Source organism: Cynoglossus semilaevis, chromosome 19 (assembly GCF_000523025.1).
Source record: "Cynoglossus semilaevis isolate Cse_v1.0 chromosome 19, Cse_v1.0, whole genome shotgun sequence".
In the NCBI taxonomy this organism is placed as follows: Eukaryota; Metazoa; Chordata; class Actinopteri; order Pleuronectiformes; family Cynoglossidae; genus Cynoglossus; species Cynoglossus semilaevis.
This window is the reverse complement of record NC_024325.1, coordinates 2,327,524-2,352,218: the sequence shown is the minus strand read 5'-3', so window position 1 is coordinate 2,352,218 and position 24,695 is coordinate 2,327,524. Positions and strand designations below refer to the sequence as shown.

Genomic DNA, 24,695 nt, shown 5'->3' with positions numbered 1-24,695 from the left:
AACTGTATTGATGATGTGGTCCCCGGTGAAAATGAGTTTGACACCCCTGACCTAGAGGGACAGTTGTCCAATTAGTCTAGTTGTAGCTTAAACAAGCCCGACCGATTCAAGAAAAAGAGTGAGACCATGTTTAGACAAAAATACAAACCAAAGAAAAAAAAAAAAAAACATCGTTGCCATCCACTCACCCGTTTATCAATTTCTCCATGCTGCAGCTGCACAAAGCGAGCGCTGATAGCAGCAATGTAGCTCTGCTGATTAGAGAAGGCGACCCGCCCCGCTCCCTTAGGGTACTTCAGTTCTGGGTCTGTGTCGATGCCAGCGTAACACACTCCGCCGTACAGGCGGTCCATGATCATGGCCAGCTCCACTGCAGAGTGGAGAAGAAGGATAGGGAGGAAAAAAAAGAGAATGTTAAAGACAAAAAAATAAAAAAAAACATTGAACAGGATGACGAAGTTTATTAACTGTGACAAATGTGAGGTTGGTGACACTGTCAAAAAGGCTATGTAGAAATGTGTTTGTATTAACGTCACAAATATATATATATATATATATATATATTATATATTTACATATAAATGTATATATATTTATATATATATATATATATTATTTTGTTTAAAAAACAAATTACCATACAGTAATACCGTATTATCTTTCCCATACTACTAAATAAATATTTCAATTAGAGATCATCCTCAACGTTCAAAGCTTTGAAGTCACGTTGTTTTAAAAATATTGCCTTGACATACAAATTTAGATTCAGTTCCTCTCCACACAGCCACAGTTTCAAGGATGAACAGTTGTTCAGTATATTTTTTAACACTAAACACTAAACTAGGCCACATTTAAGCTCCGCCCTCTGACAGATCAGATCTGATCTGAGCACAGGCTGATAAAACTGAAGGGACCTTAATATCAGTGACTCGTGCTCAACGTGTGGTTAGCACAGGGTTTGAAAGACTGGCAGCAAACATGCCTTTACAATGAGGGTTTTTTTAAGCAATACACCTGCATTATGTTTTTTTAGAACTAACGTCACAGTTTTTTGTACGCGTCTGAAAATAGACGACCTGATCGGTCCATTTTTAGGGACGGCAATAATGGAGCAGTAGTGCCAGTAAGCATTGTGGGTGCGTTATTAACTCTGCATTGGATCAAAGTAGTGAAGCAGTGAAGGTTATCTGGTGGTTTGTTTTAAGTTACTTCTGCGGCTGCTGGGTGTTTCTGAAGTGATGATGAAACATTTTCTTTACATTGCGAATAACTTTGGGTTTTTTTCCTCCCTTTCTTTTAAAAAATACCTTTGAATCCTCAAGGATATAGTGACTTATGGAACTAAATAGGGTATCGCTGACAGAACTACACAAATATTTAGACTAGAATGCATTCATCCAGAGGCTCCTTTTTGAACAGTACTGCCTTTTTTTTTGTACAGTTTCCAACTCACCCTATTTGCATTCATCCCACCTAGCAATGCAACGCTCCTGTTGTGCTTCATCTACACCTTTTTTAATGTTAATAGAAAAACAAAATCCTACGCACAGCATAGAAATTGCGTGGTGAGACTAGAAACATCAAACACAGCTATACCGTACCAAGATGATGCGGAGCTTAAGAAAACTACTATAGTTTTATATTTTTTCATATATATATATATATATATATATATATATATATATATATACACACATTTATATATATACATATATACATATATATAAATATATGATATGCACTGTAGTTAATTCACCCTGTGAAAATGAAGGGGAAAAAAACGGAAAAAAATGAACGATACCTGCACGCACAGGACGTGGAACACCTCCCACAAAGATGGTTTTCCTCGGGTCGAGAGGCTGAGATCCGTCCATCACAAAATCACTGTCATTCAGGTTCCACGGGCGAATCTGAACCTGTCGCACAAGCAAGAACAACGAGATTGAGCCCCAGAAATGAACGGCACCGAAGTCGTTTCAAAGTCACAAGCGCAAGACTTGCTGATCCGGACGAAAACAATGTGAAATGTGTGCGTTTTTGAGTATGTGCGCGTGCATGTGTGTGATCAAACTGACCGGCTTGTCTTTGATGGTGGGGCTGGACACACACAAATACAGCTTTCCGTCCTCCTCGATACACGCGTCGATCAAAGCCTGCACGGAGCTCTCATCCTGGAACAGCAGGAAGGCGTAGCCTATAAAACAGAACAAAACAAAACCAGCAAGGTCATTCATGCTGCCGAGGAAACCCGCGCGGTTACAAATGACAATGATGTCACGTGACACAATGATTCTGTTACAGGATGAGACCATACGTGTTTGTAAAACAAACATTTCAGCTGCGGTGAACAAACGCGCCAGAAAAGGCCCTAAGACCAAAGCAGCCTGTGCAAACAAACACAGATTGATAATGGCGCGCCACCAGACCTGACTGCTTTTATGTATTTCAATTACACAACAATGAAAACCTTGCAGAAACGACAGAGTGAACGCACGGCGTACCTTTTGGTGGGAAGTAGGATTTACTTTCGGCTTTATGAGGCCAGTCCACGAACAGATGTCCAAAACGCCTGAAACTGGCTGTGATCTCGTCTGAAAGAGCGCAGACAGGATGTGAGTGGCGGTGCAGACTAGCCCTGCTAGCATTAATTCTGTGTTGTTGTGTTTCTGACAAAATGGCTGAAAAAAAAATAGTGTACCTTCGTCAATATCTGGGGGCAGTCCTCCCACAAAGACCTTGCGTGAGTAGCGTTCAACGCGCTCTCCGTTCTGGTGTGGAAAGCAGTGAGGAGACCCCAGACCTGCGAGGCCCTGATCGCCACGCTCGTCATCGGGGAATCCATCCTCCATGGGGAACAGAGAGGAGTGGCCTGGGGGAGAAAGTGGGGACAACAGGGGGCGGGGTTAATTCCTTAGATCCTCGGGTCAAAAACGTATTTCGTTTTGTGTCGAATCAATTTTTCCCCATTGCAATTAATGCCAATCCAGTTAACCCGTTTTTTGCCCTAAACATTTTTTATGTGGAAATAATACAGAAAGGAAACAAATGTAACAGTAATTATAGGAGAAGGCAGGTGTGTGCACGTTCGTGAATCGAAGTATCGTTTGTGAAACTAGGCAAAATTTGTTGTGCGTCAGAATTGTTCGTGAATGTGGACATTCGTGACCAGAGGTGTCACTGGTTACATTGGATATTTATTGCACAAATGTACAGCTGTCTGTGATAATGTGGCATAGCTGGCATAACGTACATACATACATATATAAATATATATATTTTATATCTGGATAGTTTCACAGTGTCGTGTGTGTGTGTGTGTGTGTGTGTGTGGTACAAAGGTTAAGCCCCTCCGTGGCCTGTTGCAGCTCACCAACCAACCCACATTGAGCCGCTTTATAGAGATTTATGCAAGGGAGTGAGTTAGCGTCAGCTCACAGTACGTGGCGTGTGTGTGTGTGTGTGTGTCTCCGTGTCCAGCCGGGTGTGTAAATACAACACTTTGTGTGCCTCATTAACTCTCAGCTAAAAGTGACACCAACATCTTGTATTGTGTGTTTTAACAGTTCCACTAACTGCTTGTGACGGAGGGAAAAACACAGGCAAACGAGGGACAGACACCACACGTAGCTGATGAAAGATGCGTCAGATCGTTTTAGAAGAACATGGGAGGACCGGGCACTTTGACAATCATGCAGACAGATGACACCATCACAGTACAGAGTCGAGGCCACTTTACCATTCAAACCAATACAACGAATTAACAACGAAAAACATCTGAAATGCCCAAACACAGACGAGTGGAAACTGTAAAAAAAAGTATATATAAATATGTAAAATATACATGATTTAATGTCGTTACCTCGTCTCCTGCTATAATTCCTGGCTGCATGTGGAATAGGAACAAATCAAAGGAGAGAAAAGTGTTAAATTATGACAGATAACACCATAAAACTCTGGAATGTTCTGTGGCTTCACTGCTGCCTCTCAGTTTAAACATTGATGCTTCATCAGCCTTTAGAACTGAAGAAAACACAGTTTGGTATCCAGGACAACTTGATTACATTTCAACACCATTTTCAGACCAAGTGTTAAATATTTTCTACTTTTTTTTTTCCAGTGTTAAATATTTTCTACTTTTTAGTCGTGGGGTAATTTAGTTTTGACCAATTTTGTCAAAAGTTTGATTTTTTTTTACGTGTACTTTCATGTAATTTTTAGTTTTTAGTGCATCTTAACCGACTTCACTATTTTTTAAATAATTTCCTAACCTAAAATTAGCACTTCAATAAGTCTAAAATAGCCACTCGGTAGTCTACAAAAACAACTGCATGACCGAAGGACAGAACCATGTGACAACTCATGTGAGAAATGAAACGCAGATGTTTTTTTCCCCCTTATCTTTTAGGAAATGTTATCTTTTAGGAAAACTGATGCTATGACTTTGCTGATCTAAGGTCTACAAACAGACCACGCTGAACCTCGGTAACCTTGACAGAAATAGCCGTAACCTTAACTGTGCTCAGAAAATAAGACACGGCCATGAGTGAGGCTGCAGGCGCGAGCAGATAAAGTAAAGAGGGGTTTGTTTTTCGTTTAAACTCTAAACAATTTTAATGTTCTTTATTGACCTTCAGGCTTTCATTTTATTAGTGGTGAAGCGACAGACTGTGCACTTTTACAGTGTGTTGTTGCCAAAGCTGAGACCCATACTCCGTCAGAGGCACCGACCCTCTGCTGACTCGATGACTGCAGAGTTTAAAACCTTCTCTGGTTTTAATGTCAGCACAAAAAACTGCGCACCAGTGTGGCTCGGGCTTCCGTGGCCCAGCAGCTGCAGCGAGCCTCACACAGCGCCCAGCATCCGATTTAATGGTGTGAAGAAACGGCGCCGCACAATTTCGGAGAAACAGAAACACGTTCTGCGGAGTGACAAATCGCGCCGCTCTATCCGGCAGTCTGATGGATGAGTCCGGGTTTTGGCACATGCCAGACTGACGTTACCTGCTTGACTGCACTGTGCCAACTGCAGAGGCTGATGGGAAACGATGATGATGGACGTTTGTTCCAGTGCCGGTGAAGAGAAACACTAACGCACCTGCTTTTCAATTTTGGATCATTTCTGACCAGAAACTAGCAGCGTGTATTGGCAAGAATCTGAAGATACGATACGTATCACGATACGCATCACAATACGATATATTGTGAAATACTGCGATTTTTTTTTTAACAGTTTAACTCTCCATAGTAAACATACAACGGTCGAAACAGAGTGAAGAAATAAAGGCTAAATAAATGAAATATTTGCTTGGTAAATTGTTAGTAGGTAAAAACGATACTGTGCTACAGAATGTCAATACAATATCGTTAAATGAAATTGCAATATTTCAGTTTATCAATTTTTTTTCTCCGCTGCAAGAAACATTTAAAAAAAAAAAAAAAGCACTATGCTCATGATTTTATTTTTTTTGCCACAATTTGGGGAATATTTTTTCATTGTACCTCTTGGTTACTTTAATTGCAGTATTTATTGTACTTTCTGCCTGTACGTTCCAAGTATTGTTTTTATTTGTTGCAACTCTTCTGCTGTTACCGACTGTCGAGATCGCTTCTGTTGCGTCGTTCTGAGTGATGTGCACATATTCGACTTTAAACGCCCCACAGAAAGCCATCTTCCTCTGCAGAGGGCCAATAGGAAATGACTTCTGAACACGGACGCTGTCAATAAAGATTTAGCCAAAGATTTAAGATGAAGTACTGGCCGGAACGCACACATGCAATAATCCTCGCTTCTTTCTCAGTGCAATCTAGAATCTGCCCAGATGGACATTTACTCTGGGGGGGGGAGAGAGGGGGTCAGAGAGAGGGAGAGAAAGAGAACGTGAGGGAGGAAGGGTGAGCGAGAGAAAGGAACAGAAAGCAGATTGAAAGGGAGCGGGGAGTGCTATAAAAAGATGTGTTTGTGTGCGGGTTTACAGAGAAATAGATTGTAAGAGATGAGAGTAAATGAGAGTGAGAGAGATCAAGGGAACGGCAAATGTAATTGGTATATGTTTGAGAGAGAGAGAGAGAGGGAGAGAGGGAGAGGGAGATAGAAAGGGGAGAGCAACCCTCTGTCCTGGCACCATCTGTTTCAGAGCTCGATGACAGCTCCTGATCATGTGACCTCACCATGTGACCTAGCTATCTTGTGAAGAAACCGCTGGCTTCTCCGGTTTTACATCCTGACCTGAGACCACAGGGCGCAGGCTACAGCGACGCAATTACACAACGCTAAAAAAGAGTAGGGTTGTGCAAGGGCACAGTGGACGTAACAGAATGTTGCACCGCGGCTGTGGAAACTACACGGGAGGAGAATTCACACAGGGGCTGATGGGTGATTTGAACGTTTTTTTTTTTATTTAGCGAAACAAGGTCACATCTGGGGAACAATAGCTGCGTCAAATCAAAATTTTAAACAACAGCGACTGATTACAGCTATGGTTGAAGAAAAGACCCACATATACAACAGTCAATATTTTTGTTATACTACAGTAATACTTCTCACCTGCCTTTCTGATTGCTTTTTTAAAAATGACATTTCCAAATAAACCCTTTTTGGGGACGGGGATTAAGAGGTGGGGTCTCATTTGGTAACTCCCACCCCGAGGCCACTCAACTTTCTCATTTCGCTCCTCCAATCCACCACTGATCCCAAATCCTGTTTCCCATTTCCTGGCATTAAAAATCACTATCTTCTTTCATCCTCTTCTCATTCCACCCACTATCCAGGCAACACCAGTTACAAAAACCAGGACAAAGGACTTCGCTGCTATTTTTAAGGGCGGACGAAGTGACACTTTAATTTATCGTTGATATCGCCAGACGAAGTTCCACAGAAGAGACTGGCCTGTCTCAGACTGGGAAGAACAAAGTCACTGGACATAAAAGTCACAGTAATATATAGTTTCAATTAACTTTAAAAGAAACAAATGTGTTTCTTTTCTGTGATTCCTTCTGGTCGACAAAAGTGAATTATCGCAGTTTTGTTGAACATTGATTTAATTATTTGGATTTTTGCGCATATGTGTTGTGTTAGTGGACCCTTAAAATGTGAGAGGGTCGACATACGTACCATTGAGGGGCAGAGGGTTGTCCCCTCCAGGGTGAGGGAACCCAAGACGACCTACAAGGGGAGACACAACAAAAGGGAATTTTTTTTTTTTTAAGTTAACTAAAAATCACCTGAAGCCAAGAGTATCGATGCAGAGAATGTCGACATTTCCCCAACGTACATGTAGGAACACCGAGTATGGCATGGCAGTGTCTCTATTTAAACTGTCTTGTTTATGAGACTGCTAAAAAAGAGTCCGTATTTTTACGAGGCGCTACGGTGACAACATACAGTACATACTTTCTATCAACTTGCTTACGCCTCCGTTAGCCCTGTGCGTCTCCCTCTCTCCTTGTTTAACCTCACGTCATACGTCGTAACAATAAGCCATTTACGGACACGTACGCTCGCACGCCCACGAGGACGCATGTTTCGATACAACGCCGGCGTCAAAGTTATGCGAGGCCTGTTTGCAGAGGAATAATGAGATGAAAGAGCTCAAATAGTACAGCCATTGTAATATGGCCGCTGACCGCCCTGTGATTGGTGCATTCCAGTGCCTCAGTCACATGGAAAGCCGCTGGCCCCTCCCCCACACCTTGTCTATTCAGCCTCACAGTAGTCAGTAGATGTGGTGCACAGTGCAGGCCACAGCGTGGACCACCCGTGGCTTTACAGGCCGCTGTATTGAAAACAAATTCAACACGTTGTTGACATCACGACCTTACGCCGTCCTGCGACCAAACAGCAGTTAAATATCCATTTACCTGAAACCAAGCTCATAAATCTAAAACTGCGCTGTAAGAAAACACCGCGCTACGACCCCGCCGTGGTTCCGTTTAGCGAAGATGTGCTAATTGCGGCACCACCCCGAAAGAAAAGTCCATGTGAGAAAAACATATTACATCTGTTTTTTTTTTTATCAGTGTCATTCACACAGAGGGACACTTCACATCTCTGTGTCTCCGGGCCTGTTCGTGCCCGCGTGGTGAACCACGCTTAGCTTGCTGTCGGCTACATCCGTGTACAGTGCAGTGCAGTGCGAGCAGTTGTGGCACAAACATGAACAGTGCCCTGTGGTGTGTATGTGTGTGTGTGTGTGTACGGTGACTGAACAGAGGGATCTTTTCTGTGCGGCAGGACAATGCTGGAAGCGATTCAAAGCCACTGAAGACATTTTGTCTTTCCCATTCCGAGGCTTTGTCCCTCTCCCTTGTTCAAAAACTACAGTGAAAAGATAACGTTGTTCTGCAGTGACGTGGCCCAGTGTGTTTAGAACTTTCGCGCTTCCATGTATCCATGTACGGTTGCGAACGCGACAGATATTTAAGCAGAGAATGGAATGAGTTGAAAAACAAATTTTCCAACAGATTTTGTTAGAACAAATAATAAAATAATGATATGCAGCGAGGCCAAGGCCAACAAGATAAAATAACGTGGGATGAAATTAGGCATGACGCATCAAGTGAAGGCAGATAAAAAAAAAATAAAACATAAAAAAAAAGTTTTACACACAAGAGACAAGGTCTTAAAAGAATATGTAGAGAAAAGGCAGGTCAAAAGAAAAGCTGAATAAATTACAAAAAAAGAAATCCTATCAGAAAGCATCAGTCAGCAGTCTTTTGGTGCCAACTGGCGCCCACGTCTGGGGTCATGTGTTAACCTCAGTCGTTTTTCGCCTAACAGTGAGGAAGGCACACTTTTATTGACGGCAGCGGGATGCGGCTGAAGTGGCACACAGGAGGCTGAGATAACAAGAGAACAAAGTGTCTCGGCTTCTTTAATTTAAATCAACCTTGGTGCCACAAGTGCGTTTCGCAATCTGTCTCAGCAGATTGGCTGAACGGAGCGAGTGCACGGTTTGAAATTTGGAGAGTTTGTGTTTTTAAACGCTGTTCACTTCGGCTAATTTTAAGTCGCCCTAGTACTTGACAGTTTCCTTTGATCCACCGCGACGTTTTTCGATGCATTGCTTGACGATTTATTTGTGACGGTGACTCACAGAAGAAAAAAAGTGTCAAAAACTCCAAAATATAGCTGTTAACTGTAGTGTTAAATAGGTGTTTGTGTGATATATTTATGTCTCGCCGCACTTCCATTCCGACATGTTCTACACAAGTTCTGAGCTGTCACGAATGAACGAGCATAGTCTACCTTAGCTGGTTGTTCTCATGAGTTAGAAGAGGATACTAACAATAAACCATCTGACACTAGTTACGATCAGTGCTCCACCCTCTGAAGGTTCACTGTATTTCCTTTCAAAAAAGAAGCGTTGCAGAACTGCTTCTACCAGCTAGCCAAGTTGAACTGTGTCTATGCAAACAATCAACCCCAGCTACCTGCCAAAATCGACGACCGAGTCTTTCGACAGGAGGCTGACGAAGTTGTGATCTGTGTAAACCAATCAGCTCAGCTAAATTGAAGTCGCCTCATCTTTAGCCTAAAAACCTCATCTGAAACTAAAGCCTAGGCGTCCACCTACCGTTTCTGCTTTTTTTTTTTTTTTTTTTTACACACAAGAGACAGACCTATTATTCTTAGAACTCTCTGTGAAAGCGAATTTTCTCACAAGAAAACCTTTTTGTTGTGTTTATTTTTTTTTATATGTACAAGGAAGTAGACGTAGGAAGGCAGAGGTGTGAGCCAAGTGCTGCACAGGCTGACCTTTCTCATTATTGTTGATCATAACACAAAGGAGTAGACGTGAAGGTGGGATGTCTGTGGTGTGGAAGAAAGTGATGTTTCTCTGCGAAAATGTGTTGCGTTTTTGAGTGAGTGAAAATGAGTGTGAGCCGTTACCAGCTCCGATTTAGGTGTAGAGTTTGTACCAGACACTAGGCAAACCGCGATGCACCTATTTGTATTTTTTTTATATTTTTTTCTTGTTTGTTTGTATTCGCATGAGTATGACTTATTTTCCACTCTCTCATGATGCATTTATGAATGATTTCTGGTACATATTAAAAAGAAAAAATGAAATAAACCAGGTTACTTCCTGTTCAAAATACATTAAGATATCATCTGCATATGTGATGACACACAGTGAATTTCACCTTTCAGAGTGTCCTGCTCGGCCCTCATGATGTCAATCAGGGAGCTCTCCAGAGTGTTCATGTTGAAGCTGTCAAAAGATCTGGTGCGTTCCTAAGAAAAGAAAAAGACAGAGACATTTTTTTTAGTTTTTTTTTTTGACGACATAATACATTAATCCAAACCGTCAATAGAACATTCTACCGTCAAAGGGCTAAACAATTATTTGTACTGTATTTGTTTTAAAAAAACAAACAACATAGCAATTGATTCTCAGAGAAAAGGAACAGGAGTGTATTAAGAAGTTTTACCACTGCTGGTATTAGATCTGTGTAACAAGACTCGGTCTAAAAGAAGCATCCAATAATGGATTGCAAGTTTTGGTGTCAATTTAAATAACATTGTTTTAATGGACGGCCGAGTGAGTAGCTACTGCTACAACTGTACTGCTCAACAAAATGTCATTTCTGGTATAGAGGTTAGGAAAAAATCTTTCTTATCCCTTTTTATCTGTCGTATCTTGTTGACTCCTACCTGAGCCACTAGCTCAGCAAAGCACTGAGGCAGAATGACACAGTAAAACAACAGCAGCGGCCGAGCCAAGTTTTGAATGGCAGCACTTGTCGCCCAGAACAAGGGCGTCTTCGTCATACCACTCATACTGGAACTGCACACACACACACACGACAGTAAACCCACACTGGTCTGATGTGTATACACTGAATACCATCCATGTGCTCATGCCCAAACACAATCACACGTGATATAAGTAACTCGCGAATAATGTGTCAGATGACCTGCTTGCAAAAACAGCTGCTGTTTACATTTATCAGCGAGTGCTTTGAACCCAGATGAATTTATGTCAGGTGTGTTTGAGTAGTCGTGGTAGTTTGAAGTAAAAATAGCACATGTTTATAGACCATGTTCCCAACTGTGACAAAGTTGTGGGGAAGTCTTTGCTAAAAAAAAAACGGAAAATTTCAAGTTTTATTCTAATCACTTCCTCTGTCTCTGTCAGTTCTTCTTCTTCCTTTCCAATCATTCTCCAGTGTGTGACTCCAAAAATAAATTAAAAAACATTCCACATTCATGTGTCAGATCACATGCAGTCAGTATGACTCTTCTAGTCACATGTTGGTTTTTTTCCAATAAGCTGCATTGAAAGGGTTTGTTTTTTGTTTTTTTTCCTCCACTAATTCGGTTAACAGAAACACAAGCAAACACAAGTAAATCTTTTCGGGACTTGGATTAGAAGAGAACGCTGCTGATGTTTGCTTAGAAAATATTTTAAGGAACGGCGAGAATATTTCAGAGGGAACATTTAGGTCCCGTAAATATCCACCCAGAAATACATCTTTGAAGCTAAAATTTGAAACTTGAAACTTAGACGAAAGTTAGACGTACAACTGCAAACCCTGCAGAATAAAAGTAACTGGTAATTATCATTAACTGTTAGCGCTACGGACAATAAGCTGTGCCCTCCCACTAATTACTAACTGCTACTACCGATTTGTAATTGGGACGGATGTACATTAATGCTTTACTTGTTTCCATTACTGTGCCCATTGGTTTTACAAGTGGTAAACTCATTGACTACCTCAGCTTCAATTTGGTAACAGCACCGTTGCCGATTCCCATCATTTTTCTAGTCAGCGTTTGGTCTGTGACAAACAACAAAAGCACCTTTACAACTTGTCCTGCAAAAGGTCCATCAAACCCCATCAGTTTTGGGCCTGACTGATAATAAACCAACCTTGCGCAACAGGTCTTCCCATGAGTGTCAACCTGTAAGCAACCAGTATCATCAATCACTTCTTTCATGCACTGCTTTGTCTTTGAACAAATGTATCTAGGCCTAAGCTCTAGTATTTAGCCAACAACCAGGTCAGGTCACACCCTCACAACAAACTGTAGGCCAGTTTTTAAAAGCACACGGGAAAAAGCTCATCTAAGTTACCATTACAGTGGGCTCAAATGCTACAACAGAAAAGCATCAGTAAATTACATCAGCAGGGGTGTGGCTGGTATGTAGCTTTTTTTTTTCATGCACTGTCTGAGGTGTCTGTAGTGGCTCTCAAAGTCCAATATTAATAACTCATGAGCCAAAGAGTGTGGCAGGAGTCTGGGACACTGGCCAACCGCAGCCATAATTATTACCAGCACTTTCAGTGAAGCCACCAATGAAATGGAAGTACTGAAACAGCCGGTTTAATGGTGTGACGTTAGGGAAATCTGAATTATTGTGTTAGCCTAACTCAAATTTTGACTTTTAAATTCATGTGTTACTACTTTGGCATGAGCATTGGACTGGTCCCCTAGTGACGAGAGCACACTGTGCATGCTTTACAACAGCCAATTAAAATGCAGCTCACATACAGAATATACGGAGAGTACGGCAGGGCTACGATAGCGTTGCTTGGTCTATAAAATGCAAAAAAAAGAAAACAGTGTGAAACAATCAGTGTTAACCAAATGACGACATGACAATGTGCTGGAATGATACACACCACGGTTCAGATCAAAGAAAGAACAGAGCAGTTTAGAACGCTAACTTGAAACAATAGTATGTGTTTGTGTTGTATATTAACACTGACACATTCATTGACAAAGGTCTACTGCCCTTATAGAAGCAACATTAAGTAACACTCACTGGCTAACTTGCTAATGGCTAACTTGCTAATAGCAAACACTTAATAGCAAATCACCATTGCTCGGGGTGGAAATGTTCTCCTGCTCTGTGCTGATATACTACAGTAGGACAAGGACAGCAGTTTATGTAAATTTACTTCTTTTTTTTTTTAAATTTAAAAACAAATACGACTGCAGAGATATAGGCCACACTTTTTACTTTTTCATATCCGGCTCAGTAGCTTTGCAGAACTGGGGCCATCGCTTCAGGTCAAATACAACATACACTCACTAAAAGTGTAAGCAGAAACAGTCGAGAGGCCTGGTTACTGTAGCAGGCAGATGGTATAACCTTTCATAGAAAAAATGGAGAAACAATCCTAGGCAAATAAAAACAAATGTAGGGCAGCTAAGTTTTAATTAGTCCCATATCTGCTGCTGAACATTCTACAGTTTTCACAGGTGTCGGTTTATCTACAATCTCATATATATTTTGGTTGATGTAGTAGATTTCAGACTAATCCTATTAGATTTGTTTTGGGAGGATGAGAATTAATTTTGTGTATGGTGCAAGGCAGACTTGTAGTCTTGCTGGTGCTCTGCAGTTGCTAAGCATTAGCCTGGAGAATATAGCACAAGGTGATTAATCATTGTACTTGAGCGGCCTTCTCCTTCTCTCTCTCTCTCTCTCTCTCTCTCTCCCTCTTTTCTCCTTCTCTCTCTCCATCCCTTCCCCTCTCGCCATAACTAGCCAGCTGACTGACAAAATACCCGTCCGTGTCAGATTGCAGGGCATACACAAACACACGGTCATGGCCACTTGTCACATTCAAAGACACAAACACCGAAACACAGATTAGCTGCAAGAAGGCAAGTCGCATATAATTTACAAGGGAGCCTACGTCATTCTGTTCCTGTGAAAGCTTGCCCATGCTCCACCACAAGGTCAGAGGTATAAACATGGCACAATGTGCTTTATTTATACACTGTACAGGCTGCAGTGAAATGTAACCCTGCTGCAAGCAGAAAATTAAATTCATTTCTGTGATACAGCACGATCCGACACCTTTACCGGAATGTTCATGACGTCATGGTTCTTACTGAAGTTTTGTAGATGCAGATGAAGCGATGAGTTTTTCGTGTCTTGTCTGTTTTAAAGCGGAGGGTGAAAATCTAAAGAGAATCTGTCCGAAACCTTAGAGAGACCAGATTAATTGCAAGTAAGATCATTCAGAGGGTTTTTAATCTTGGGCGCGATTTAACAGAGCAGGCAATAGATTTTGATAACATGTAGTGAAGCGAGGCATGATTAAATAGAGCATGCTGTAGGTGATTAACTACAATATTAATCTTCCATGTCACCTGCCTGTTAATGAAAAATGGGAACAGGGTAAGGGTGGAAAAAGTTGAGAAAGTTACACGACAAAATGCCGAGTACGAATTTTCCCTCTATGCGTTGTGCGAAGTTAAACACTGAGAATCAGTCTTGTAGCGCTGTACGAGCAGCATCCACCCAACCAAATTATAATGCAAATGTCTCTGCTTCGTTTCATTGCACAAGCTGTTTACAAGAGACGCCATTTCATCCACGTCACCGTGGTCGCTTTGCAGCTCTGCGTGACATAATGCAGCTCTGTGACCTGCCCTGCCAGCTGCTGTGCCCTGCTGTCTGCGTTCGAGCTCACACGTCCCCACTATTGCCAAGTGGTGATGGAGGCGCACCGTTTCAATCACGGTCGCGTGTGCTTGTGTTTGATCCGAGTCCAAATCACTGAAATGGTGACTCGCGTGTGTGTATGTGTTACATAAAGTGATAATTAAATATAAGGGTCCCTAATGGAAACCTGAAAGAAGACGGTAACTTCACTAACTTGTTTATTTTTACCAAATAGCATTAGTCTTTTTGTCTTTGAAAAAAGTGATACATAATGATATACGAGCAGAGTAATAATAAAAAGGTAATATGAGTAATCGTTTGTGAGCAAACTGAGCATTCATTGGGGCCGCGGTGGCTTGGTGGTTAAGGAAGCGGACTTGGTTCCAGAAGGTTTCAGGTTCGAGTCCACCAGCTGCCAAGTTGCCACTGAGGTGCACTGAGCATGGCACCTTCCCCACACACTGCTCCCCGGGTGCTTCAGCTGCTCCCTGCTCACTCGGGTTAAAGGCAGAGGTCACATTTCGTTGTGTGTGCAGTGGTGTGCTGTGTCACAATGACGAGTATTTCACTTTCCTTCCTTCATCAAACGCTCAGTCTCTACTAGAATTCAGCAACAAATTCAGCTCATTGTCATCTACTGTGGTCTTTTAAATAGCACTAACAGGCAAAGAATCTGCTTACCAAACTGCAAGAATTAGAAATAACCAGTTACCAAACAACTGTAGCAACTCTGTAGCAACTTCTTTGTCTTATGTTGCACCTACCAGTTTGCACAACCCTAAAAGTATTTGCTTTAGCATCTGTGAGAAGACTCTCAATGAAAGAAAATCCTTATCGCTTTAGCACCAGATACCGAAAACCTCTAAATGTTACCCAACACTACATTGTAAAAGCTGCAGATTTTTACTCCTTTTTAATCACATCCCTGAGACAACACAGTACAGAGGAAGCCCGGGGCAAAGAAGGAGGAAAGGAAAGTGGCAGATGAAAGGAAAAGTATGATGGAGTTAGGCTAAGCAGAGCAGTAAGGTACTGTGAGGTCTTTCAAAAATGTAAATGGAGAAGAAAAGGAGCACAGGAAAGGGAAGCAGGTTGAGCTTTTGATGTTTGTGATAATGCGTCTTCCTGGTCGAAGTATTTCAAAGGCTCCCTTTGACACTAAATTACAAGTGTCAAAAACAACCCACCATCAGGCTGAGTGGATGAATGTTGTGTCCATGTTTGCATCGAGGTAAAACGAGGGTGGCACGGGAGGGGGTTCTAGCAGGTTCCGGAACAGAATCCACTGGCTTTTCTTTTACATTTGTGTGCAACAAAATACTGTTCTATCTTCTACTTTTGCAAACCAAGCGTGTGCAATAGGCATAGGCCAAGGACTGAGTGAGATTCATGCACATGTTAGAATGCACACAGGCCCTCTTTCAGGGCCTCAGGGGTGTGAAAGGGGCGTCAGAAGGTTGCCTGAGCAGTGGAGTTATTTGCGCTTTGCCCCTGCAGCTTCAGCTACACATTAATTTAAATTAACATTACTTTTGTTTAAGACTACCGTCACCACCACGACGGGAGGTGGCTAAAAATGTCAAATACTTGACACTCAAGTGTAAATGTATACACCCGCGTTGTAAATGGAGTGCTTTGTATAGATTTACATTTCGGTTGCTGAGAAAGTACGAAAGTAATTCAGTCAGAGACAACAGGTGTTTCCACAGTAGACCTGCAGAGGGGGCTTAGAATAATATTCATAAACCAGTATTACATGTAAATCTGTAGAAGCAGGCTACATAAGCTGTAGGGACGTACATGTAACCCCAGGCTGCCAAGTAGCTTATTGAGACAATATCCTGTCCTGGCTTATGCACCTTCAGGGCCTGCAGGCTGACAGGGTTACTGGCCAAATCTACCACTGCAAATTAGACAAGCACATGCAGCATGCAAATTGAAAGTGAGAAATTAAAAAAAAAAAAAGGTTTAGTTTATCTACTAGTACAACAGTGTGCTAATGTTTTTAGCAAGAAAGTTTAGCATTAGAAATTTGGTAAAAAGTCTAGCTGCCAAACCAAAAATGGGCTACTTATGGCTACTATGCTAAGTGGCTACTGTCTTATCGAGTAATAAATACGGTGTTCCAATACCTACTAGGTCGAGATAAAGTATCTAATGAGGTACATCTCAGTTTTGGAGAGTTCTATGGAACAGGACTTGCTAGTAATGTTGCTCTGCCTCTGCAAATGAAATGTGACTATCTATTTATTTTACAGTTTTGGCTAAAACCTAAACCGAGAGTGTTGTTCTGAAATTTTTCCAAACCTGGAAAACTTTTGTGCATCGGTTGGGCTGTGGCACAGAGACTACAACGGTGATGCAGAGTAAAAGCCAGTGATCTTGATCTTTTGAGTCAACGCTAAAACGGAAAATATGCAAAGTACTTAGACAGCCCTCTGGAAGACTGTGGCAACAGTTCCTCTTGGAGAGTTTCTAGTTCAAAGTTACAGAAACTGCAGCACTTCAATTACCAAACTTGGGGGGGGGGGGGGCAGGGGGGGGGAGGAAATATGTGTCATCAGTCATCTGAATGGTGCATGATCTTTAGAAAACATGATTCAGATGTAAAGAGGTATAACAAAGGTGTGGATTTGAAGGTTTTGACAACGTCAAGGATGATCAAATAGGAATAGCCAACACAAATGGTCCAACAGATATGGTCCTGTAACGTGCTAATTTAATCACTGATAAGAGGTTTAAAAGTAGTAGTGGTGGTAGTAGTAGTAGTGGAAGTCATAGTAGGAGGAGGCGACGGCTTCTAATAAATTACCTAGTGACTTTGTGGGTTGTGTAATGATTTAACAATGATTTCTAAAGTGATCACGTCAATGCTGGAACATGAGCTCTGTGTCCTACCAACATGACACATATTTTAATTCAATTAGGAGGGACAAGAACATCAACTTTCAGTTCCGAAAGCAAATCATAGTTTATTCAGAATCTGATACATTTGACTTTTGTCTTTCAATGACACAGAAAATAATACCCGAGCTGAACAAAGCCCATATTTCTGACGTAAATGTTACGGATGCTTCCCAGTCTAATTATTACATGTATTAAATATTTTTTCTCTGGTTAGGAATTAGGTGGGAAAAATCGCAAAGAAAAGTACTTTGTGAGACTGCAGGTATTTGTTTCACAATTGCATTCGAAGGAACAATAGTCAGGCACGGCCGTTTTGTGATTAATTATACAAAGAGCTAAAATGTGCTGACAAAAACCGTGTGGCTGACTTCTGAAAAGGCGCTGCCTGGTGTGGTTTCGTACACCCGTGTGATCGAGGCAGTGAATGTTCATCACTGTGAATGTTCAAATCTGTATCTACAGCTCATCTCTTTCATGAACTCCAAACATCTTTGTTCAAGTAGCCCCTTATCGTTTCTCACTCACTGTTCAGTTTGAAGCAGAGGCTGAAGTATGAGGTACAAAGCAATATCCACCATAACACTGTCAGGGAGCAGTGTTCTGTTGACCTTGTGAAATCATGCAGGCTGACACGGGGTGAAAAAACCCCACCATAATAGGAAGCGAAGAGGGATGGGGTGAAAAGCTGATTCACACCGCATGAAAAGGTATACTCAACATAATTAAATCGACTAAGTTGGCAGAACAAGGTAAACAAGGTTATTACAGTCCCGTAAATATAAACATGATATAGATTAAAATCCAAAAAGTCAATCCAAAGGTTTGTGAGTCTCCTGTTATTATTCTCCTGTTATGTTTCTGTTATATAAACTACCAGTCCAATACTTACATACTCAACTTTTTCAACAACATGCAATATGGTATGTTATCTAACATAGTTGAGAATGGCACGCAACTCTTTTCTCTCTTCCTCTCTCTATCTCACACACACAAGCTCACACACGGACACGCACACATACGCACAAAGGCTATTCTACACCCTTCCTCCATCTGCCCTTGCAGCATCATGAGGGCAGAAGGACAATGCTACTTGAGCTGATCTGATTGAACTACAAGGAAGAGCAACATACTGCGGCTACAGTAATGCTTGCTTTAGCGTAAATCTGATATGGGGATGTAACAGCAGGGACTGGACGCCACTCAAAATGGATGCACAATCACAGTCCTGATGAGACAGAAGCAGCTAGTAAAGTACGAGGCTAATACATTTTGCTATATTAGACCACCGCTGTATTGCGCTGAATCATTTTACTGCTGCAATAAACTGGTGACTTTTCTTTAATTTAAACATAATTCTTACCCAGGCTGGAACACTACACTTTACTCGAAACTATTAACAAGGACAAACCTTAATGATGTGAAACGCATCCGAGAAGAAATGAACCTCCCATAATTATCTAAACCTAATTGCTGCTAGTTAAGAAAACAATCGTACTCAGCAAAAACGACAAACAGATGGGAAGACATGTCAGTACAAAGTCCTCCAGTGTTTGGGCTGTGGTAGGATATGAGTCAAAAAGAGATAAGCATGAACCTGAATATGTTAGGGCATGTCTTTTCACAAAAGGAGTTAAACATTAACTGCTTGTCAATTAATTGCCCCTTAAGAATCTGGAATGATTCAAACATATCATTTGACAATATTTTTTTCTTCCAGAGGACGGTCCTCTAGATGTCAGTCCCCAAGATGTCACTTCTTGTGTACCATGACTTTGCATCCAACACTGTTGGAATAGTCAAAAAATCAGACCATAGAAAAAACTATTTATTGTATCGAATGCTAAAATGTCAATAAGATCTGCTGTCACTATCTTAAGTCATTTAATATTTGTGTGTATGTTCTGACCAATAGCCTTACTGTTTTAAGACAAATATTATTCATTAATGGCAAAAAATACCATTCCCTAATGGACGTTTGAAACTACAGTTCAGATAAAGACATGTGTGCCTTTTTCCCTTAATTAACCAATTACTGTAGATCAAATGATCAATTATAATTCGAATACAAGACGTCAAATCTCTTCACCCAGCTTCTAAATATTTGACTGAGATAAACAAATAATCTGATATGACTTTTCCTAAAATGAGCGAGGCCTGAAAATGAAGCAACATGTCACTCCGCAGCTTTTGTCAAAAATGTACAACAGCTAAATCCAGCGCCTGATACAGTCTCAACTCCTTCCTTGATGACATTAAGAATTTATAGTAACCCTGTTACGGGCAGGTGGACATTAACACTGTAAAAAGATAAAAATGGCTGAAAGAAAACCTTTCAGGTCAGGTCAAATGGCGACCATCCTCCTTCTCCACCCCCACCTCCCAGCAAGAACAATTAATCATGGGATAGATCAATACAAAGGATCCATCTCATAGCCCCTTTAACTCCTTTCATCAATTTCATTGGCAAATTCAACATGTGACAAAACAATCATTTAACATTCTCCGTTGTGTGTGGCTGCCACTAATAAAATTACAGTTAGAACAGCTGTAATCTGAAAGGGAGTGGCTAGGCTAAAACAGCCATTAACTAAGAATTAATCCTGCCGGGGGGGTGGGGGGGTGGGGGCGCAGGGCATCTCTTCTTCTTAAGAACAGTAGGAAATAGAGCATCCTTTATCAGTATCCAATGTTTGATATCTTTTTATTTTTCGACTCAAACCAAGGTGTCAGTTGACGACGTCTTCTTCAAGTAGCCTGCACCGTCACGTCCCACAAACCGTCTTTCGCTCTCTCTCTCCTTTTCACTTTTTCTGTCATTTTTTCACCCTTCTCCTCATCATAGATGCCTTCTCCAGTCCGTTCTCAACTCTCCAACCCCCCAACTCATATACATGGCACACACCACTGCAGTGACAGAGCCACATTAGTCATCATCAGGGACATACAGCTGTGGTAGGACCAAGCCCAAGCTGCTTTCTGCCGCTAACACGGTAACAAATGCATCATGTAAATCAGTGCCCTCCGCCATGTCTAAAAATAGCAGTGACTCCATACAATAAATTTAACTAATTATATAAAATACATTGTTTTATAATTAGATCAGCAATCAGGTACCGTAGCAAAAATCAATGTCAAGACATAAATGATCATACATTAAATTAAAAGGTAAAATCACATTATCATGAATTGTAGTCAATCAAAGGCACACTGACCTGAAAAGGAAAGATGTTATCACTTCGGCCGACTCCGTCATCCACCCAGGATTTGGGGTTGAAGCCTGCAGGACTATTTCGTGGGTACTTCTGGGATGCCACATGGTTGTTGGGGAAGGTCTTCTTCAGTGGAGAGATGGAGTTGATGGGGGTCATCCCACCATTCAAACCTCGGCGATAATCTCTGCCCTGAGTGCCTCCCCAGCCACCACCACCACTACCATAGCCTCCGCCAGGACTCCAGGAGGTAGAGGAGCCAGGGGATGGAGAGGGACTTTGATAGCTAGCTGGACCCCAAGGGGACGGTGGCTTATTCAGACTGTTGGACAAATGTGGCAACTGGTTGAACGCTGGATTCCTGTGCGGAAAGGGCGGTGGAGGATGTGGCGAGGCGGGGGATCGCCGATGTTGCTGGTGTTGATTGTGGGGGTGTTGGAAGTGGGGGTGAGGTGGAGGGGCAGGGTGGTGCTGGGACAAGGCTGCCGCTGGTCCTATTTGGGGGGAGAAGTTCCCACCAAACCCTGGACTTACATGGTGCGAGAAGTTTTGGAACAGCAGGGGCCCATTGTTGGCAGAGGCTGGGTTGAAGAAGCTCACATCCTCGTTAATGATAGTTGATGGCGCCGGTGGTATGGCAGCTGACCAGTTGTTGAAGCCAGTCAATGATGACGAAGTTGTACTGGACTGCACTGGGCCTGTTCCGAGACCAGATGTCTCCTGGTAATCAAAGCCTGGTAGGACCGGAGACTCGAGACGTAGCTGCTTCTCCTTACCATTGCTTACTTCAGACGTGCCGTTGTCCGTCTTGGCTTCTTCTGAACGTGCTTTTTCCAGTTCTGAAATGATTCCGCCGCCACTCCCACTATCTTGGTGACTCCCAGGGGACAGCTGCTGCTGCTTTTCTTGCGTTTCCTGCATTTCCTGTTGCTGCTGTGCTTTGGGCTTTTCGCCCCCCCCCAGGATTTCGTCTTGCACACTGTTGTGGGTGGCAGAGGCAGGGAAGAGCCAGGGAGAGCCTCCCGTGGTGCCATTCCCTGCGGCTGTGGTGCTGTTTATGAAAGCAGCTGGGCTCTGCGACACATTTTGGTGATGGTGTGGGGGCTGCAGATGCGGGTGGATTCGGACCGGGAATGCAGACTTGTTGCCAGTGTTGTTTTGAACTAGGACTCCGAACCCGTAATCCCCCATTTGTTTTCTCCCCCCACACACAAATGCTATCCCCTGATCGTTTGGTCCTATTGAAAAAGAAAGAGCACACAGGAGGGTATAGGAGTTAGCAGAGGGCCCCAGCCTTTCTATAATGTTAATAAAGTTCAATGGCTTTTTACAAATAACAGATATGACGGAGAGACACTTAATATCAGCAGAGAAGAGCTTTACAGTTTGACTCCCTGAGAGAATAAACAGACATATGATAATCACATAACACTGTCATGAATGAGCTTATTCTTGTGAGTGAACAGGCTAACCTTATTACTGTTGACAAAAGCAAAAACCAGTTAACATCTCATCTTTAGCTAATTATAACCCCGTGACGTTGCCAGCTCGTCTACAGCTGAGCTGCTGGCAGTCACGCGCACGCGCACACGGACGCACGCGCTCGCTCTCTATCTCTCTCTCACACACTCTCCCTCTTTTTCTCTCTCTCTCGCTCACCCTCACACACACACACACACACAATTGGAGACATTTTCCTGAAGCTAACCAGCTGACAGGCAAGTCATGACCTACAGTATTAATGCAAAGGGAAAAAGAGAAATAAAACGCCACGTATATGAATGTCGAAATTTCTAGAATCGAACGCGTAATTCTGACAGAACACAGTCGACCTTGTTTGACAGCTGCCAGTCCAACCTCAGAAATAACCGAAAAATAACTCCTACACTTGTTTGCCCTGTCTTTAAATACACCCGGACATCACTGTCACGCATCACCGTTCGTAAGTCTGCGATGAAAAGAAGACATTGAAGCCGTTTCAGTATAATATATAGGTTAAATGGGTAGCCATCGATCTCTGTCGTCGCTAAGGTTAGCCAGCTAACTATTAACCGCTAGCTCGGTTGCTAACTAGCCGCACCGGGTGCTCATAGGCATATAAAAATGGATTTTCACCTTCTGATCACCACCTTCGACCTCGGCGACGTCTTTGTCGAGATCCTTCCCGGGGCTGACAGCGAGGTGGTGTCCTAAAAGAGACGAGTGCGGCCGGGACAGGTTTTTCAGAGGCGATCTGGTGATAGCTGACTCGTACAGTGCAGTCGGTCAGCTTTTTTCCTCCCTTCTCCTGACGTGTCCTGCCTGCTCAATGACACTACACTCTCTCTGCCTCTGATCTGGATCCGATCACCAAGAAGCTTTGTTAACGTGGCAATCTATCAAATATAATCAGCTGCGGGACTTTAAACAAGCCTTATTCGATGTGGTTCATTGTTCGTTTGATTTCAATATATATCTTCTGCGCTGAGAGCCCGTTCCTGCAGCAGAGCCAGCCGATTCCTGTACGATTTTTCAGGCTGTCCCTCTTCTCCTGGAACCGACCGTGGCCGAATAACAGCGAGAGATCAGCGAAGACTCACTTCCGCTTCTGGCACCGCCCCTTGCATTGTTATCACGCCCACTGAGCCACACCTCGACCTGTAATTGGATATAGTGCCGGCAATCTCATCCGGTTTCTTCGTCACTTAACGGGCATCTACCAATTAAAATGCAGTGTCGGCATCGAGTACTTCCCACTAAGGTCGGAAAAAAGGAGAAATCCTCCCTGTCCTTTGACGATGCAGCCGGTATCAGGTCGTGAGAAAGCTGAGACCCCACCCCCAGTCCCGCATCACGAAAGGATGGCAGAGCCTCTGGAGGAGAGCTTTCATGTAACCGTCCTTTTAGATCGGTGTCCTTACGCACGCATCTAAATAAAAAACGTGTGTGCGGTTGTACAATCGTAGTGTCTGCGGTCATTCGAAGAGAGTGTTGACATTCTGCTCCATTCACCAAACCTGCAAAAACACAGCGTACAGACCTAAAAGGATGCTCTTCATCGAAATACACATCTGCTAGAGTCATGGGGAAGCATCACGGTCTCCTCCTTGTCTTGCTATAGGTTGATTCACTTGTGTTTAATGGATCTATGAGATGCTGAAGCAAAAATAACCTACATTAGTCCTAACAGGAAGTATTATATGGCCCAATGAGCTGGTCTTAATATTAAGTTTCATCCTTGACCGGTACACTGTATTTTCTTCCACAGTTAGCATGGCAAGAGATGACTTGTAATTTTATTATTTTAAACATTTAACTGGAGATTGGTTAATGGCTGACAGAGGACATTGTATGCATTTTGAGATACATCGTGTTATTGCAGTTGGCCTTCTCTTTTATCGTTCTGTATTCAATACGTCATGCTAATGACGACACATCACTCCTGGTTCTTTTCCACCCTGTTCTGTAAAGGCAAATGGAGCAGTGTTGTATTTCTGTCCTCCCCATGTTTTGCACAAGCACACAAAGGATGTGTAAAGGGAACAATGTAGTTATACTGTCTTCCATATCTTCTATCCAAGATGTGTGTGAAATAAAGCCTATACTTCAGACAATTGGGGAATGGCATATATGCATACATTTGATCTTCTTTAGAGTCTATAGGTATCATGCTATACTGTAGCTTTTATAACATGGTCATTTAAAAAATGGGATTTGACTAAAAGCACTTCTGCTTCTTTTAGACTGTTTGATGATGATGATGAATATACAAGGACGAAGTACGGCTGGAACATGTCAAAATGTGTAAAGTATTTGTAATTGAACAGATGATTGAAAAAGGAAGCTCCAGAGTCATCCCCCATTGCTGACCATCATAGCAGTTTCTGATACAACACGTGACTTATCTCTCGATAATTTCAATCTCCCCTATGTTCGATAGGAAATTACAACCCTGTTCATCTTCAGCATCTGTCTGTGTCCACGCCACTCTGCCAGACGTTTCTTCTTCGGCGACCCACGCCATTCTGTTCGTTTATTTTTTTCCATTCTCCGTGTCATCCTCTCTGTGTCCTTCTCCGCTCTAGGTCATTATCACTCCGAGGTCATCAAACAGGTTTGACTCTTGTCAGTCCTTTCAACCCATCACCTTCATAGCCACAAATGGCTATCTTATAAATCTGTCACTTCAAGTCCA

General features: G+C 42.4%; 1 protein-coding gene across 3 annotated transcripts in view; it reads right to left on the bottom strand.

Moving 5' to 3' along the window:
* The window catches only part of cpeb4b (cytoplasmic polyadenylation element binding protein 4b), a 25,886-nt gene extending 1,886 nt beyond the window's left edge, over positions 1-24,000 (bottom strand). Inside the window, exons 1-10 of one of the 3 annotated variants that reach the window (XM_008332291.3) lie at positions 22,637-24,000; positions 20,525-21,759; positions 10,144-10,234; positions 7,112-7,162; positions 3,860-3,883; positions 2,699-2,869; positions 2,502-2,591; positions 2,076-2,194; positions 1,802-1,916; positions 189-370 (exon numbers count right to left, since the gene is read on the bottom strand). In XM_008332291.3, coding sequence (XP_008330513.1) covers positions 189-370; positions 1,802-1,916; positions 2,076-2,194; positions 2,502-2,591; positions 2,699-2,869; positions 3,860-3,883; positions 7,112-7,162; positions 10,144-10,234; positions 20,525-21,712 — 2,031 coding nt within the window. In that variant the 5' untranslated portion in view covers positions 21,713-21,759; positions 22,637-24,000. The remainder of the gene's footprint in view (positions 1-188; positions 371-1,801; positions 1,917-2,075; positions 2,195-2,501; positions 2,592-2,698; positions 2,870-3,859; positions 3,884-7,111; positions 7,163-10,143; positions 10,235-20,524; positions 21,760-22,636) is intronic. The other 2 variants (XM_025065633.1, XM_025065634.1) reach the window with 2 other exon arrangements.
* Between the last annotated feature and the right edge of the window lie 695 nt (positions 24,001-24,695).